The sequence below is a fragment of the Budorcas taxicolor genome, chromosome 11 (genome assembly GCF_023091745.1).
Source record: "Budorcas taxicolor isolate Tak-1 chromosome 11, Takin1.1, whole genome shotgun sequence".
Classification (NCBI taxonomy): domain Eukaryota; kingdom Metazoa; phylum Chordata; class Mammalia; order Artiodactyla; family Bovidae; genus Budorcas; species Budorcas taxicolor.
Genome location: NC_068920.1, coordinates 35,838,302 through 35,853,529, shown reverse-complemented (window position 1 = coordinate 35,853,529; position 15,228 = coordinate 35,838,302). Strand labels below are relative to the sequence as shown.

The window sequence follows — 15,228 nt, the reverse complement described above, 5'->3', positions numbered from 1 at the left end:
GCATTTTTAATCATTCTTATTTTAAATGGGCTACATAGGGGCAGAATCGATAATATATGCTGTGAGGGAACTTCAATTATGAAGGAGTTTGTGAAATTCTATACTCTGTAAGAAGAAAGCATGTCCACTCAATTCAGCGGACATACATGTCCCTTCCACTACATACAAACATTGTTCTAAGCACTATGAGATATGCAGAGATAAATACACCATCACCTTGGTCCCTCAGGAGCATTCTTCCAAAGAGTCTGTAAGGCAAGGATGACTTTCCTGGCATCTTCAGAGCTGACACATACCATTTTATTTATATTTCATAGTCCTCATGCTCCCTATTAAACCTAGCTAAATGCCCTTAGCTGTTATCCACTCCTAAGAGGGAAAAAAATGTCTTACGACCTCATGTTTTCTTTCTGGCACTACAACATAGTGATTCAAAACTTAGCACACTGTAAGCATCCAATACGTGTTATCATAGTAACACTACGACCCATCGGTACCCACCATGCACTTCCTCTGCTCTTAGGTCATTAAATGCCCGTGGAAACCACCACCTATCTTGGACTGGCCAATCTCCAGTTCTGATGCACACTTGAACATTTACCAAGTCCAAGCTCACTCTAGGATGATAAGCCAACGAATTCAAGAGACAAGGTGTTGAGGCAAGGAAGAGACTTTAATCGGGGAGCTGGCAGACTGAGATGGCAGGCTAGTGCCTCAAAATAACCATCTTTGGGGGGTCTGGATGCCAGGTTCTTTTATAGATTAGAGGTGAGAAAGCAAAATAAAAAGGCCATTAATCTTGCAAACATTTCCTAGAATGGCAAGCCTCAGGCAGGGGATATGTTACTTTGTCCTCCCTGCCATCCACAGGTGGACAGGCTTCTGAACAAAGGCACTTTAGTTTAACAGTCAGGCAGAGGGGCAGGATACTCTGAGGCAAACCATTCTGTATAATTAAAATAACTAAAGCAACAAAAAGCAAGTCAAAGAAACAGTTCCGACATGGAGTCAGAATTGGCTTCCTTCTTGCAACATAACCGGTACACTTACTGCTATGCTCTAATACTTATTATTAAACTCCTATGGATCTGTGGAATTTTTCATTTCAAACTGAGATTTGAGTAACTCTAGGCATACGTTGCCTTGCGCCAGGCGCATACAAAGACACAAAATAAACATGGCACATCTTTCAACAAGATCAATCAGGGGTCAAAATCTAACTATTTTAGTTGGAAAATCATTTAAAATGATATTTTAAAATAAACTTAGCATGACTATCTTATTTGAAATAGTGGAAATTCTGAATACATATTTTAAGATTATACACAAATATTCAAAATTTACTACTTGTAATAGGGTGTTGTAGCAGTCATAGTCTAAAGAGGAAAACAAACCACTCAACATAAGCAGTACACTGCTTAGGTACCTGGGAACATGAAAAATAGTAAGTTGAAACTTTGACTAGCTAATGAATATTATAAAGTATACTAATTTTATGAAAACTAATGAATATTATAATGAATATATAATATTTAATGAATATTATAATATTATAATGAGTATTATAAAGTATACTAATTTTATGAAAAACTAATGCTTAAGTAGGTCCATATTGAATGATTTCCTTGTAGTAGGTGCAGAATAATGAGATTTTAATACACACACTCTTATTAGATAGTAGTTATGTAAATACTTATTTTCCCTATCTATTAATTTTAAAATGTCTAGATTTTTATAAAAGCCATATAATTTTCTGGACATAATAACTATTCAGTTAATGTTTGGGAAATTAAAAACCATTCAAATGTAAGTTTTCATGAGTATTATATTTAGCTACAACTTCACCATCTGTACACATCTTAAATTACTTTATTGTAAGTTAGTACAGTTCAATTTTGGGATTAGAACTACATGTACATATGGGTGGAAAACTACTGGATGCAGATAAGTCAACAGAAATAATGGATTAAAATTAACCTCTTGTTTATAAGGAAGATAGCAGAAAAAATATAAACTGCAGAAGTAGAATCAAAGATTTAGTGGTCTGGGGCTATTTAGTATAAGAACAAAGGTCCCTAAGGGCATCACTGCAGAAACAGGGCTGTGAAACAAATGATAGCCTTAATGATGACCATGAATCATCAATAAAAATGTGATAGGTCTACATTATTTTCCATTTAATAAGACTGGATAATATATGTATTCTTTTTTGTTCAAGAGATGAAGCCTTTTTAAAAATGTAGTGATAAAAAACAATTTTTAATTAAACGAAAAGTTTACTTATGCAGAGCATCTCATTTCCCCACAAACCCACGTATATAAAATACCGTTATGATAATTTTGCCACCCACCTCACTCAACAAAGCAGTGAATTTGTATTGCAGTAAAGAGAAGAAATGGTGCAGAAACACCCCTTAATGGCAAAGCTGTGGTTTTGCCAGGAGGCGGGAAAGAAACAGACTGACAGAGCGGGTATCCTTTTCAGGATGAGAATTCTGCCAGTCTTGAGAAGAACATCCTCCTATAATGACAGGAAGATTCTGTCCTTGCATACTCCAAACAGCTGTTTCCCAGAAAGCAGGGGCCCAGGGGGCAGGGAGAGGTTGCACAAGAGAAGATGCTAAATGAGCCTGAGTGTCACCAATAGACTCGCGTCACCAACTGCCTCTCCTAGTTTCCTTGTCTATTCAAGTCAGCTTGATAAAGGACTTCTTTTACAGGATGAGAAAACTTAAAAAGCTACTAATGTGATGGATACAAAAACACACAGATACACACAGCCACGGAACCATGTTCACCATCCCTGTAGCTGATTTTAGGGCCCAAGGTTCATGGCAATATCATAAACAAAGAGCTTTATGTGAGATACCATATTAGTTTTCTATGGCTGTGTAACAAAACTCCACAAATTTTCATGGTTTAAAATATCACAAATTTATGATCTTCAGGTTGTGGGTCAAGAGTTCACACAGGCTTGGCTCTGATCTCTGCCTAAGAATCCACTTCCAAACTCATTCCGATTGTTCACAGAATTCATTTCCTTGTAGCCATGGAATAGAGGTCCCTGTTTCCTTGCCAGCCGTTGACCAAGGTCCACTTTCTACTTATAAAGTCGGTCTGATTTTTTTTTTCTCGTGTGGTGCTTTCCATCCTAAAAGTAGTGACACTTCAATTCCTTCTCACACTCAGAATCTTTTTGCTTTCCTCTTCTGCCTTATTCTGCTACAGCAGGAGAAAACTCTCCTCCCTTCAGGGCTCCTGTGTTAAAACAGCCCCACCCTGATTATTCTGGGTATTTTATCTTAATGCCAATGGTGCCGCATAACATACTGTGTTCATGGAAATGCTATGTGATCATATCCGTAGGTTCCCAGGACTAGGACTGTCATTTCGGAAATTCTGCCAACCACAAATAGCTTTAGCATTTCAATAGCTAAACTTCCATAAAAGATACAGATATATTTATATATATCATATGACAAAACACATTATTTAGAGGTTGTTTTTTGTTGTGTTGTTGTTAATGAAGTAGGAGAAAGGTGGGGAAAAGAAAAGACAAGAGGGAAAGAAATTCAAGAGAGCAAAAATCAACTTTCTACTGCCAGGATTCCAGATAAAAGGCAGAATATAAAAATAAGACACCAGTGGGAAACCCCAAGTTTAAAAAGGGCAGGTTGAATATGTTTATCTCTGTTTCCTCTACTCCACTGAAATTACTTAAAAGAACAAAAGTGAATAAAAATGGTGTAAATCCACAAGGATGAAGAAGGCAGGAGAGGAGAGAGAAACCAACAATAAAGGTTAACAAAGTTTTGGAAGATGGAAAACAGGCTTACGGAACTGACTTAGCCATGTGGTAGACACTTAAATCTAGATGCCTCTAGAGGAGGATAAAGATCAGCAGAGGCCAATTCACTGTGTATTATTTAATTAAAAGATAGCACTCCATTTCTCCCCACAAGGCAGAAGTTGATAGCTTTTTGAAAGCAGGTAGTACTCCTCTTGGTAAGTAAATGTCTGATATGCCCTCAATTTGTTGAAATACATGCAACCCCATTAAATTAACAAGAGTGAATCTTTCACGAACATCCTAAATGTTTCCACTGAAAGGTCTATGTCCTCAGACTAATTTCTGCAATCTCAAGGTCAAGTCACTAGCTTGTCAATGACTTTCCAGTGAGTTCAGTGGAAGTCCCAGTTGACACTGATCAAAGCTGAAAGAAACAGGGCTGGCCTTGGGACCTGCACAAGGCTTCAGGGTTGTTTACCATACTGTGCAACTCTTAGGACCATGGGAAAACTTGCTAGTTCTCATTAAATCCCTTAGGAAGTGGCATTTCTTATTCTGCAGCAATTTATTCAGATATACTTCAAAGCAGTCTTTCCTAAGCTTCAGAACATTTTTATTTTGCCTTATGTCTCAGAAACATCTCTTAAAATACTAAAGAAACTGAGAGAGATGGGGAATATAATACAACCAACAGAAAACTGATGTTATAAAATACATGTTCAGTAGTTTCTTATTAAATCAGAAATATCTGAGTCAAATGTGAAAGCATGATGGCTCTGATGGATGCTGGGCAATAAGAGTGATCTTTTCTCTGAAGCTTATGATGCGATGATGTTCCCTCACACATACGTACGTATACCTGCACTTGGGCTGGGTCCACGCTCTTTCCTGGGTTTCCTCTGCTTTACTGCTATTGTTTTTACTCTTTGACTTTACTGTCTTTCTAGTTAAAAGCTAAATATTTACTGAGTCTTTTTTTATATAATATACAAATCAGGCATTTTGGAAGGATGACCTATTGAAAGCTCAGTACCATAAAATCTAAATAAAATTTAGCAGTTACCTGGTCCTAGAACTTCTTAGTCACCCATCCATAGAATATGCTCATAAGAACTCAGTGGGATCTAAATGAAATTGGGCTAAAGAAGATACATTTAAACATAAGCTAAGATACAGTAGCATCATTTTTTTTGAGATTCCTGATTTTTATATCACCATGCATAATATGATTATGTCAAAACAAGATGACTGATAAAATAGCCAAGATTTAATAGATTCTGAGCAGTTATGCAACTAGGAGTACTTTTTAATTCTAAGCTAGCAATTTCCAAAGCCCTTCAAATCAACTAGAATAAAAAAAAACATTGCTTGAGTTTTCTTGTCATTTCTTCCATATAAGAAAGAGGAACACCAAATACAGGTAAAATATGATACAAAACACTAGCTATTTTTTCATTCGCTTATATTGTTTTGTGTATAAAAAGGCAGTCAATGTATTTCTAGAATACTCCTTAAAATGTAAAGGTGTATCTTTCTATTTTGCTGTTTATTTTATAAAGAATCCCATATCTACTGAAGACAGCTGTACAAAAGCAATTAATATCCATTAAATGCTAATTATTTATTTTTTGTAACTACCACAAATGTAGTGAAAAAGCAGCAATAGAAAAATATTTTAATAAAAGAATATGAATGCTCTAAAATTTCATCAAGTTATATTGTTCAGAATAATCATATCTATTTCAGGGACCCAATATCAACTATATCAACTCAACATGTGCATGAGTTTGAGCTTATTTTTCAGTGGTGGTAGCAAACTTGCAGGGAATCTATATGCTTGACTCTCTATAACCTCACAGCATGCATGTGTGAGATGGTTAGTCTCTATATATTTCCCAAGCATTATGACAATTTCATATTGTCTCTCAGTCTGTGGTATCATCTCTGGTTCTTTTGTATCTGCCAAAAACGGAGTTTGGGACTCTAATAGTCTTGACCTCATGACAGATGTCTTAGGTAAACTTGGACTGGACAATTCTCTTGGGTATCACAATGTATAAATTTGAGAGTAATTTATATCTACCTTCCCTTATTATATATTTCATGTACTTCTTCATTTACTAGGCTCAGGGAAATATTCAGGTAGATTTACTTTTGAAATATGTAGTAAACATTTATCTGGTAAAGAATTTCAAAATACAAGCTTATAGAGTCAGAATAACATAGCAAAAAGGATATTACAGATCTTACACAGATCTGTGCCATAAACATCAATCAGTTCAGTTCAGTCGCTCAGTCGTGTCCAACTCTTTGCGACCCCATGAATCGCAGCACACCAGGCCTCCCTGTCCATCACCAACACCTGGAGTTCACTCAGACTCACGTCCATCGAGTTGGTGATGCCATCCAGCCATCTCATCCTCAGTCGTCCCCTTCTCCTCCTGCCCTCAATCCCTCCCAGCATCAGAGTCTTTTCCAATGAGTCAACTCTTCGCATGAGGTGGCCAAAGTACTGCAGTTTCAGCTTTAGCATCATTCCTTCCAAAGAAATCTCAGGACTGATCTCCTTCAGAATGGACTGGTTGGATCTCCTTGCAGTCCAAGGGACTCAAAAGAGTCTTCTCCAACACCACAGTTCAAAAGCATCAATTCTTAAGCGCTCAGCCTTCTTCACAGTCCAACTCTCACATCCATACATGACCACTGGAAAAACCATAGCCTTGACTAGACAGATCTTAGTCGGCAAAGTAATGTCTCTGCTTTTCAATATGCTATCTAGGTTGGTCATAACTTTTCTTCTGTTGGCAGCAATTATGATCTTGCCTCACACAATTTGACATCTTTGCAGGGATTTATAATCCTGTGAAGTGAAAATCACTCGGTTGTGTCCAACTCTTTGCGACCCCATGGGACTGTACAGTCCATGGAATTCTCTAGGCCAAAATGCTGGAGTGGGTAGCCTTTCCCTTCTCCAGCAGATCTTCCTAACCCAGGAATCAAAACCAGGTCTCCCACACTGCAGGCAGATTCTTTACCAACTGAGCCACAAAGGAAAGCCCATATAAGTGAAAGCAGCTCAGTTGTGTCCAGTTCTTTGAGACCCCATGGACTATATAGTCCATGGAATTTTCCAGGCCAGAATACTGGAGTGGGTAGCCTATCCCTTCTCCAGGGGATCTTCCTAACCCAGGGATTGAACCCAGGTTTCCTGCTTTGCAGGTGGATTCGTTACCAGCTGAGCCACAAGGGAAGCCCTTTATAATCCTAGGTTGAATAAAACACAAACAGAATCACTGTTTTAACTTAGTAAACTCCTAGTCATTTTTCCAAAATGTTCCTAAATATAAGTCCATTCCTCAGTCCCTACAGGCAGGATTTTTATCAGCCCCATGGGTATTCATGGGTTTTAACTCATGGCTGTATGGAATTGTGATAATGTTTTTGTCCCATAAGGCAAAGATCATATCTGTTTCACTTTAGCAACCCCAGAATCTAGCCACTGCTAAAATGCATCACATGATAAATGAATGAATAAACAAGTTGAAAACAAGTTGCCTTAGAAAAATCTTTCTGTCTATGCTTAAAATTTAAAGTACAAAAATATTAATATAACATCCACACTTACCTAGGAAATAGAATAACCACAAAGACTCTAGATTTAATCATGAATTTTAAAATTGAGAATTTAAGTCTATAAATAGCTCTTGGCATTTTTATTCTTATCTTAAAAAGCAGACAGTTTATGTAATTCAGTGTAAATAGACTGACATTTGCAATATGTATCAAAGAAATCAGCTCACATTTAGATGTTATTATAATTAGTACTTACCCATAGCCGATGACTCCCTTTGACTGAGTCACAAGTAAGGCCCCAATAGTCATATTCAGGACACTTTCTAGTAATCCAGTCTGTTGAGCAATGATAACCTGGTGAGCCAAATTCTGTAATTTGTTACTTGATAAAGATGGAATCAGTCCAGCGTTCCTTACTGTTGGCAGATCACCAATTTCAATGACCATCACTTTTGAGATAGTTTCCATAGTGGTGGGGGGTGGGTCTCTATATGAGCTCATTTCTACCATGAGAGGTCTACGCTGACCTACTCGGTCATAACTGGTACAAGTCACAGTTGGGCAACTGCGCTTTCTCTTTGCTCTACTATCAGCCATGGCCTTTAAGGTTGCTTCATTTCCAGGCATCTGATGAATAAATCTGATTTGATCTTGGCTAATCTGCAAGAAGACAGTTAGTCTTTCAAGGATCACGATTTCCCAGCCTTTTTCTAGAACTGAAAACATCACATTGAGGGCCAAATGAATGGAAACACTTGACTGTATTTCAATGGGCTCCTCTCCTTGTAGGACAACATACAAGAGGTTATCTGTGATGCTGAAATAGTTGGAGCCAATAGACTCATTCAACAGTGAGGAAGTTGAATGAACTTGAGTAGGTGGAATGAATCTGTCTCCTAAGAAAACATATGGGCTCTGGAGTTCATGGTAGAATATAGCCAGGAGGAGCTTAGAGGTATTTTTGTTCCCCAACAGAAAAAAATGCAAAACATGAGGAGTCTGATCCACAAAGCAAACCTTGGTGATTTTCCTGGTGGGCACAATGGAATAGAAAGCAGATACAGACCTTGAAATGGAGCAGGGAGCACTGGCATTTATGCTACTAAAGGTGTCAACAAAACCACTAGTCACAGATACAACTGGATATAACTTCTGCATTGCCCAGGTGGTATCAGCACTGTCAAGAATTAAGATCACTTGGTCAGTCTGTTTGCAGATATAGCCATTTATCAGGGGTCGGTAGGTGCATTTCTGCTCTTCTCTAAATGTGCCTATAAAATAAAGGGGGAAAAAAGTGACTTAAGAACCACAGTCTCCCAAAGATGATTTCCAATCCATCATGCTCACCATCACCTGTAACCTCAGGAAACATTTACTGAATATTCAAGTGTACTAGATACTGAGAATGCAACAAAATCTTGGGAAAAACATGGAAAGATACATATATTAAATAACAGGTCCTATGGCTTAGTGGGTAAAGAATCCTCCTGCAATGCAAGAGACACAGGAGAGGCAGGTTAAAAACCTGGGTCGGGAAGATCCCCTGGAGGAGGAAATGGCAACCCACTTCAGCATTCTTGCCTGGAAAATCCCATGGATAGAGGAGTCTGGCAGGCTATACATGCATGGGGCCACAAAGAGTTGGACATGACTGAGCAAGCAGCATGCTGTGTAATTTAAATGAATATGTTACATAAAATATTATTTAAAGTTAATAATGTATGTAATAGCTAAATGGTAAAAGTAAAGCAAAGTAATTAAGAAAAAGGAATAATCACTAAGGCCTCCAATAATGGAAAAACAATAGCTGAGAAGGAGGCAATAATATTTGAGTCAAGGGGAAAGAGGTAGATGGATTGAGGCAGCTGGGACAGAAATTTTACAGAAGTATATTAAAATTGCAAAGGTATATTGTGACCAGATTGTGAAAGAGTTTGGATGTCAGACTACATAATTTTATCAGACTTTTTATTTCTCTAAACATGAAGAAAAAAGAAATACAAAAGGAGGAAAAGAAGAAAGTAGTAATTTGGGAGTGTTGACATTAAATAGAGCTCAACTCCCTGGTGGTAAAGAATCTACCTGCAATGTGGGAGACCTGGCTTCAATCCCTGGGTTGGGAAGATCCCCTGGAGGAGGGTATGGCAACCCATTCCAGTACTCTTGCCTGGAGAATTCCATGGACAGAGGAGCCTGGTGGACTACAGTCCATAGGGTCACAGAGAGTCAGATACAACTGAGTGACTTAGCAGAGCACAACTAAAGTATGACTGCACGTAATGAAAGCATTTGAAGAAACAGCATTATTCACTATTCCCACCACTTCTAATATTTCTGTGAACCTAAGATCAGCCCGGGATTTCTTTGGAAGGAATGATGCTAAAGCTGAAACTCCAGTACTTTGGCCACCTCATGCGAAGAGTTGACTCATTGGAAAAGACTCTGATGCTGGGAGGGATTGGGGGCAGGAGGAGAAGGGGACAACAGAGGATGAGATGGCTGGATGGCATCACTGACTCGACGGACATGAGTTTGAGTGAACTCCGGGAGATGGATAGGGAGGCCTGGTGTGCTGCGATTCATGGGGTCGCAAAGAGTCGGACACGACTGAGCGACTGAACTGAACTAAACTGAACTGAACTGAGAGTTTGTTTTGTTTTGAATTCAAAAGTATATTTTATCTTCTAGCAAAGAGTTCCTCTGACTTCAACTTAATAGTCACAAAATTCTCTGGTATTGTTTCCTACATGTTTTAACTTGCCGTAGTGCATGTTCATCTAAATAGCCTAAAGATTAGAACCAAAAAAACCCCAAATTATTACTAATGCAGGATGTACAGGAAACCTGTATAGCAAAGATTTACTGTAATAACATATAACGGAAAACAATTTTAAAAAATATATGTGTATATGTATAACTGAATCACCTTGCTGTGCACATGAAACACTGTAAGTCAACTATACTTCAATAAAATATATATATATATTAAGGAAAAATAAGCGTAACAGCAAAATTCAATGAAACGAACAACAAACAAACGAAAAACTTGGATGAAATAGGCCGAATCCTTGAAAACTGACACAAAACCGAAAATTCTAATTGTTCCACCTCTTAAACAAATTGAATTTGCTAAATTAAATGCCAAACTATTAATTTATGTATAGATTTAATTGTAAAAATTTTTAAATGGTCACCATTACATAGAGTGTGTTTGACTTATCTTCAGAAACATGGGAAAAGTATTAAGAAAGTTAACTAACTGCATGACCTTAATAATCATGGAAGTTCTTCTTTGAGACTATGATACACCGATCGCTATTACTGTTATCCCGTTTTCAAACGAGACAGTTAGGTAGCCTTCCCTCATGGAAGATCCTTGGATCACTCTAGTTCCTCTTTTCTAAACCTACTGCTTACTTTTCTTCTTTCTAAACATTTTTTTCAGCTATGCTGATGCCATTGATGAATTGTTTACATTCATTCTACCGAGCTTCATAGATCTCTGACTTTTTCCTTTCTGCTTCTCATCCAGCAGTTACAAGGTATTTTAAAGTGACCCCTGTACATTGCTAAATTCTTGGAATTGTCCCTGAACAAAATACTTAGTCTCTTAGTTGATATGATTTTCAATCATTCTCTGGTACTAATTATATGTACTTTGATAAATTACATAAACACTAGGAACCAATGTTCTTAAGGGGTCATTTCTCAAGGCCTAAGATGCAAGGAGATCCAACCAGTCCATTCTGAAGGAGATCAGTCCTGGGTGTTCTTTGGAAGGAATGATGCTAAAGCTGAAGCTCCAGTACTTTGGCCACCTCATGCGAAGACTTGACTCATTGGAAAAGACTCTGATGCTGGGAGGGATTGGGGGCAGGAGGAGAAAGGGATGACAGAGGATGAGATGGCTGGATGGCATCACCAACTCGATGGACATGAGTCTGAGTGAACTCCGGGAGTTGGTGATGGACAGTGAGGCCTGGCGTGCTGCGATTCATGGGGTCGCAAAGAGTCGGACACGACTGAGTGACTGAACTGAACTGAAGACTATATCTCATATTTTAATATCATAGGGCTTACTTAACATCCTACATCAAACACAGTAGAAACTCATTAATGTGTATTAGTTGACTGATACATAATGTCCTTTTCAAAACTCCTATTCTTCAAATAATTTATCTATTCTTTCCAGGTGTCTAGTTATAAGTTATTATTCTGTAACTTGAGTACAATTTAAACCAACTCATCACAATAACAGAGGATACCACAAAAGTGTATTGAGAGAATTGCCCCTTGAATTAATGTTAATATTTGAGAGCTCAGTATTATGAGAGAGCCAATTATTTCACATGAAACCATAGAGTGGAATTACAGTCGATTATAAGAATCTTCTGTTCTTGAATCAGGTAACTGATTTGTCCACAAAATAATTTCTGTTATGACAAAGCATTTTTTCTCAGCTTGTTCATTAATTTATTAAACAAGTGGAGGAAGGGCATAAAAGCTTGGATAAGCCTATAAATGAATCAGGGAAGACATGTTCTGGAGACATGTAGAGTCTCCAGTAGGTAATATGTAGTGGTAGACCTGGGATAATGACTGGGGCAAGCAGGAATCTTAAGGAAAACACATTGCATCTTTATACTCTGGCATGGAATATATATAGTGGCACAGAAACTATCAGAGGGGTCCTGAAGGTTTGCATATAATTTTGTCAATGGGAGACTCTGATTAATTGATTCAACAGGTTTTAGATGGAGGTTTTTCCATGGTTGTTGCAAATAATCTATAATGTTTCCTTGGGAGAGTTTCAGATAAAGAAATATCTGACAGAAAGTCCATAGCCTCATAAGAGTGGTACTTGGAAGGGGGACGGAATCAAACAGGGATTAGAATGCCAAGTGGTAGAAATGGCCCCACTTCAAAGATACCTCTAAGCTATAAGGCTCGTGATTCTTCCTTCTTTCTTTCCTCCCTCCATCCCTTATTTTCTTCCCTTCTTCTTTTCCTAGCCATCTTTACCTAAAACTTATTGACGAGTTTAATTATTCATAGTTTATAGACAGTAAAACTGACTCACAGAAATTATGATTCACACAATTACTTAGTAACGGTCATGAGAAGAAGAACATCTTTAAACTTCTACCTATGCTTTTGACAAAATAGCATGGAATCCAAATCATTCATTTGGGGATTGTATTTAGATGTGGTGTCAGCTGGGATGATTAACCCTTTAGGAGGCATATTGTGTGGCCAGGGGTTCTCTTTACACAGTCTATTGACAGAAAGGTTTTTGGTTTTTGGTTCTCTTTACACAGTCTATTGACAGAGGGGTTTTTGGTTATTTGTCAAATCATGCATTTGTTGAGATTCCATTTGCTTTTTTCATATTACCGCCTGACCTTTAAAAAATTTTAGCATCCCTCAAGTATAAACATAGAGTCACAAATTTAACAAAGGCAACAGCCTAAAGATTATTGGCAAGTAAGTTTTAAGTTTTATAGCCAAACTTGGAATCTTGGTGTTCATAAATGAGAAATTTCATTTTTATTTCTCCAAAACTTACCAATGACTAAAAGATGGTGGTTTGTAGCCCACCATCCCTTTTCCTACCTCATCTAGCTCATCTTCAGAATTAATCAATTCCAGTATTTTATTTTTGAGATGAGGCAAAAAATCAAGCACAGGAAAGCACTAGGGTTCCAAAGTTGCTAAGCGGATGTAGGTCTTTTTATTAAAATGGAGTATGATATAATTTCTTTACAGTGTTGTATTTGTTTCTGCTATAAAATGAAGAGTGAATTGGCTATAAGTATACATATATCCCCTCCCTCCTGCACCTCCCTCCCATCCCTCCCGTCTCACCCCTCTAAGTTATCACAGAGCTCCCTGTGCTGCGGAGCACATTCCCACTAACTTCACTGTGGGAGAGAACTGACATGAACCCCTTAGGAGAAGAGCATGCATACAGCCAGGTGCAGTCACATCCCCTCGCACAGCCTGCAGCACTCACAGGGACAGTCCTGCTCCCTTTCTAAATAGCATTCCATCTTTTCTTTCCCTGGGTTTCTCTCTCCTGCCTCTTTCCACTGGTGAAGGATTTCATTTTGAGTGATGATTCTCTTTCTCACTTGTTTTTGTCTGTTCTTTTCCCACTTCTCCAAATGGCCTTAGCTGCCAGTCACAATTTTTGTGGTCTGCAATTCTGATCACTTTTAAATGAAACCCATGCTGGCTGTGGTAATCATAATGTCATTTACAATTTACCACTAAACACGTTTATTTGGTTAGTAGCACACTGGAGAAAGAGAACTCCATATGAACTCACCGTGAAAGGCCTAATCTGATTATTTCCTCATGAAAATCCAGGCAGGGGTGCTTGTAAGAAAAGCTAAGAGAAGAAGGGTGGGAAAAAAAAAAAAAACAACAAGGTCTGTCCACAGCTGACTTTCATAATCAATGTGAATAGATAAAGTGACCCAGTCTGTCAGGGGCAGCCAAACAGTCACCCCAGGGCATTCCTCTCCAGAAGGCAAGAATGGACAGGACTTAATAAATGCTGAGTGACCAGTGAGTATTGGCTCTGCATCTGCTATTGAATTCAAGATGGGCAAGACCAGTGATCAAGTCCAGAAGCTCCCCTCTAACTGGAAAACATTAGATGAAGCAGGTTGTACGTGTGTGTGCAGGTGTGCACACAAGCACTAGTTTTGTGCGTACTCTAACATCCTAACATACTCTAGACATACAACATGCTTTGTCCACCTTTCCCGAGACTGGAAACCACAGACCAGAAAACCTAGAAAGGAGGGGTATTAGGCATGCCTGGCAGAGGAGAAAGCAGGTGAGTATGTATGAGAGTGTGTGTGTGTGTGTGTGCACGCACAAGCGCATGTGCACACACACACTCAGGTTGCTTCCAGGGTTCTAACAAATATTAACTTTGTGTCAATATTTGTCCTTCCTGTCGTGAAATGAGGATTTTCCACCTCATTTCACGTTTGAAAAGAAAATATGCCAAAGGGGTTGTCTTTGCTAGGAAAAAAAAAAATTAAAAGAAAAGGGGAAAAAAAAAAGAAACAACTTCTATCCTTTATTTAGCAAAATGGATCAGAAGGAAAGAAAAAAGTATGTTTAAAATAAATGTTTTGACTCAAAGGCACATAGAATCTTTCCATCTTCCCCTTTTCAACAAAAGAGAGAAATGTATATGTTTGAAATTGAATGAAATACATCAACATTAATGATTTTTTTCCTTGAGGTTAACACCACCATTTCCCTCAATAATTTTTTAGCCATTGTGTGATAGATTTCACAATTCATGGTACACTAAAGTATAGCAGATTTTGACAAAAACAAAATATATAATCATTCTCTTATTTTCAAGAAATGAAAAGAAATCATTTGCAATTCTTTTCTGTCAAACACCATTTACACCTCATCATTTCTAATTTAACAAATATAAATGGCCACAGATCAAAAAAAGTGAAGACAGGTTGAATTTATCCCCATTTATAAACCCTCAGGCTATGAGGAGTAAAATTCCAAAATATCAAAGCCGTGTTCCTAAATATACAAAGGGAGTAACTGAAATCTTGCAAAGAAATATTAAAGAAGATATACATATTGATCATTTTAGAAATAAAAGAGAAAAGCTGTCTATGTTTTTGAAATGGGGAATTCAAAATTAATACATTATTTTTTTAACCTCAAAAATAATGGGCGTATGTTACACTTGTAAAGTGAAGAGAAATTAAAAGTGATGTTCTTGTGAATAATGGATTCAATACAGATGACCAAAACACAACCTAGCTAATTTGGAATCTAGAATTATCAGTCTTAGAGTCTATTGTGTGACCACAATA

The 15,228-nt window shown here is 37.8% G+C and overlaps 1 protein-coding gene across 1 annotated transcript in view; it reads right to left on the bottom strand.

Moving 5' to 3' along the window:
- Window positions 1-15,228, bottom strand: part of PKHD1 (PKHD1 ciliary IPT domain containing fibrocystin/polyductin) — a 448,252-nt gene that overhangs the window by 34,873 nt on the left and 398,151 nt on the right. Inside the window, exon 60 of the mRNA XM_052647828.1 lies at window positions 7,620-8,634. Within this exon, the coding sequence (XP_052503788.1) occupies window positions 7,620-8,634 (1,015 nt within the window). The remainder of the gene's footprint in view (window positions 1-7,619; window positions 8,635-15,228) is intronic.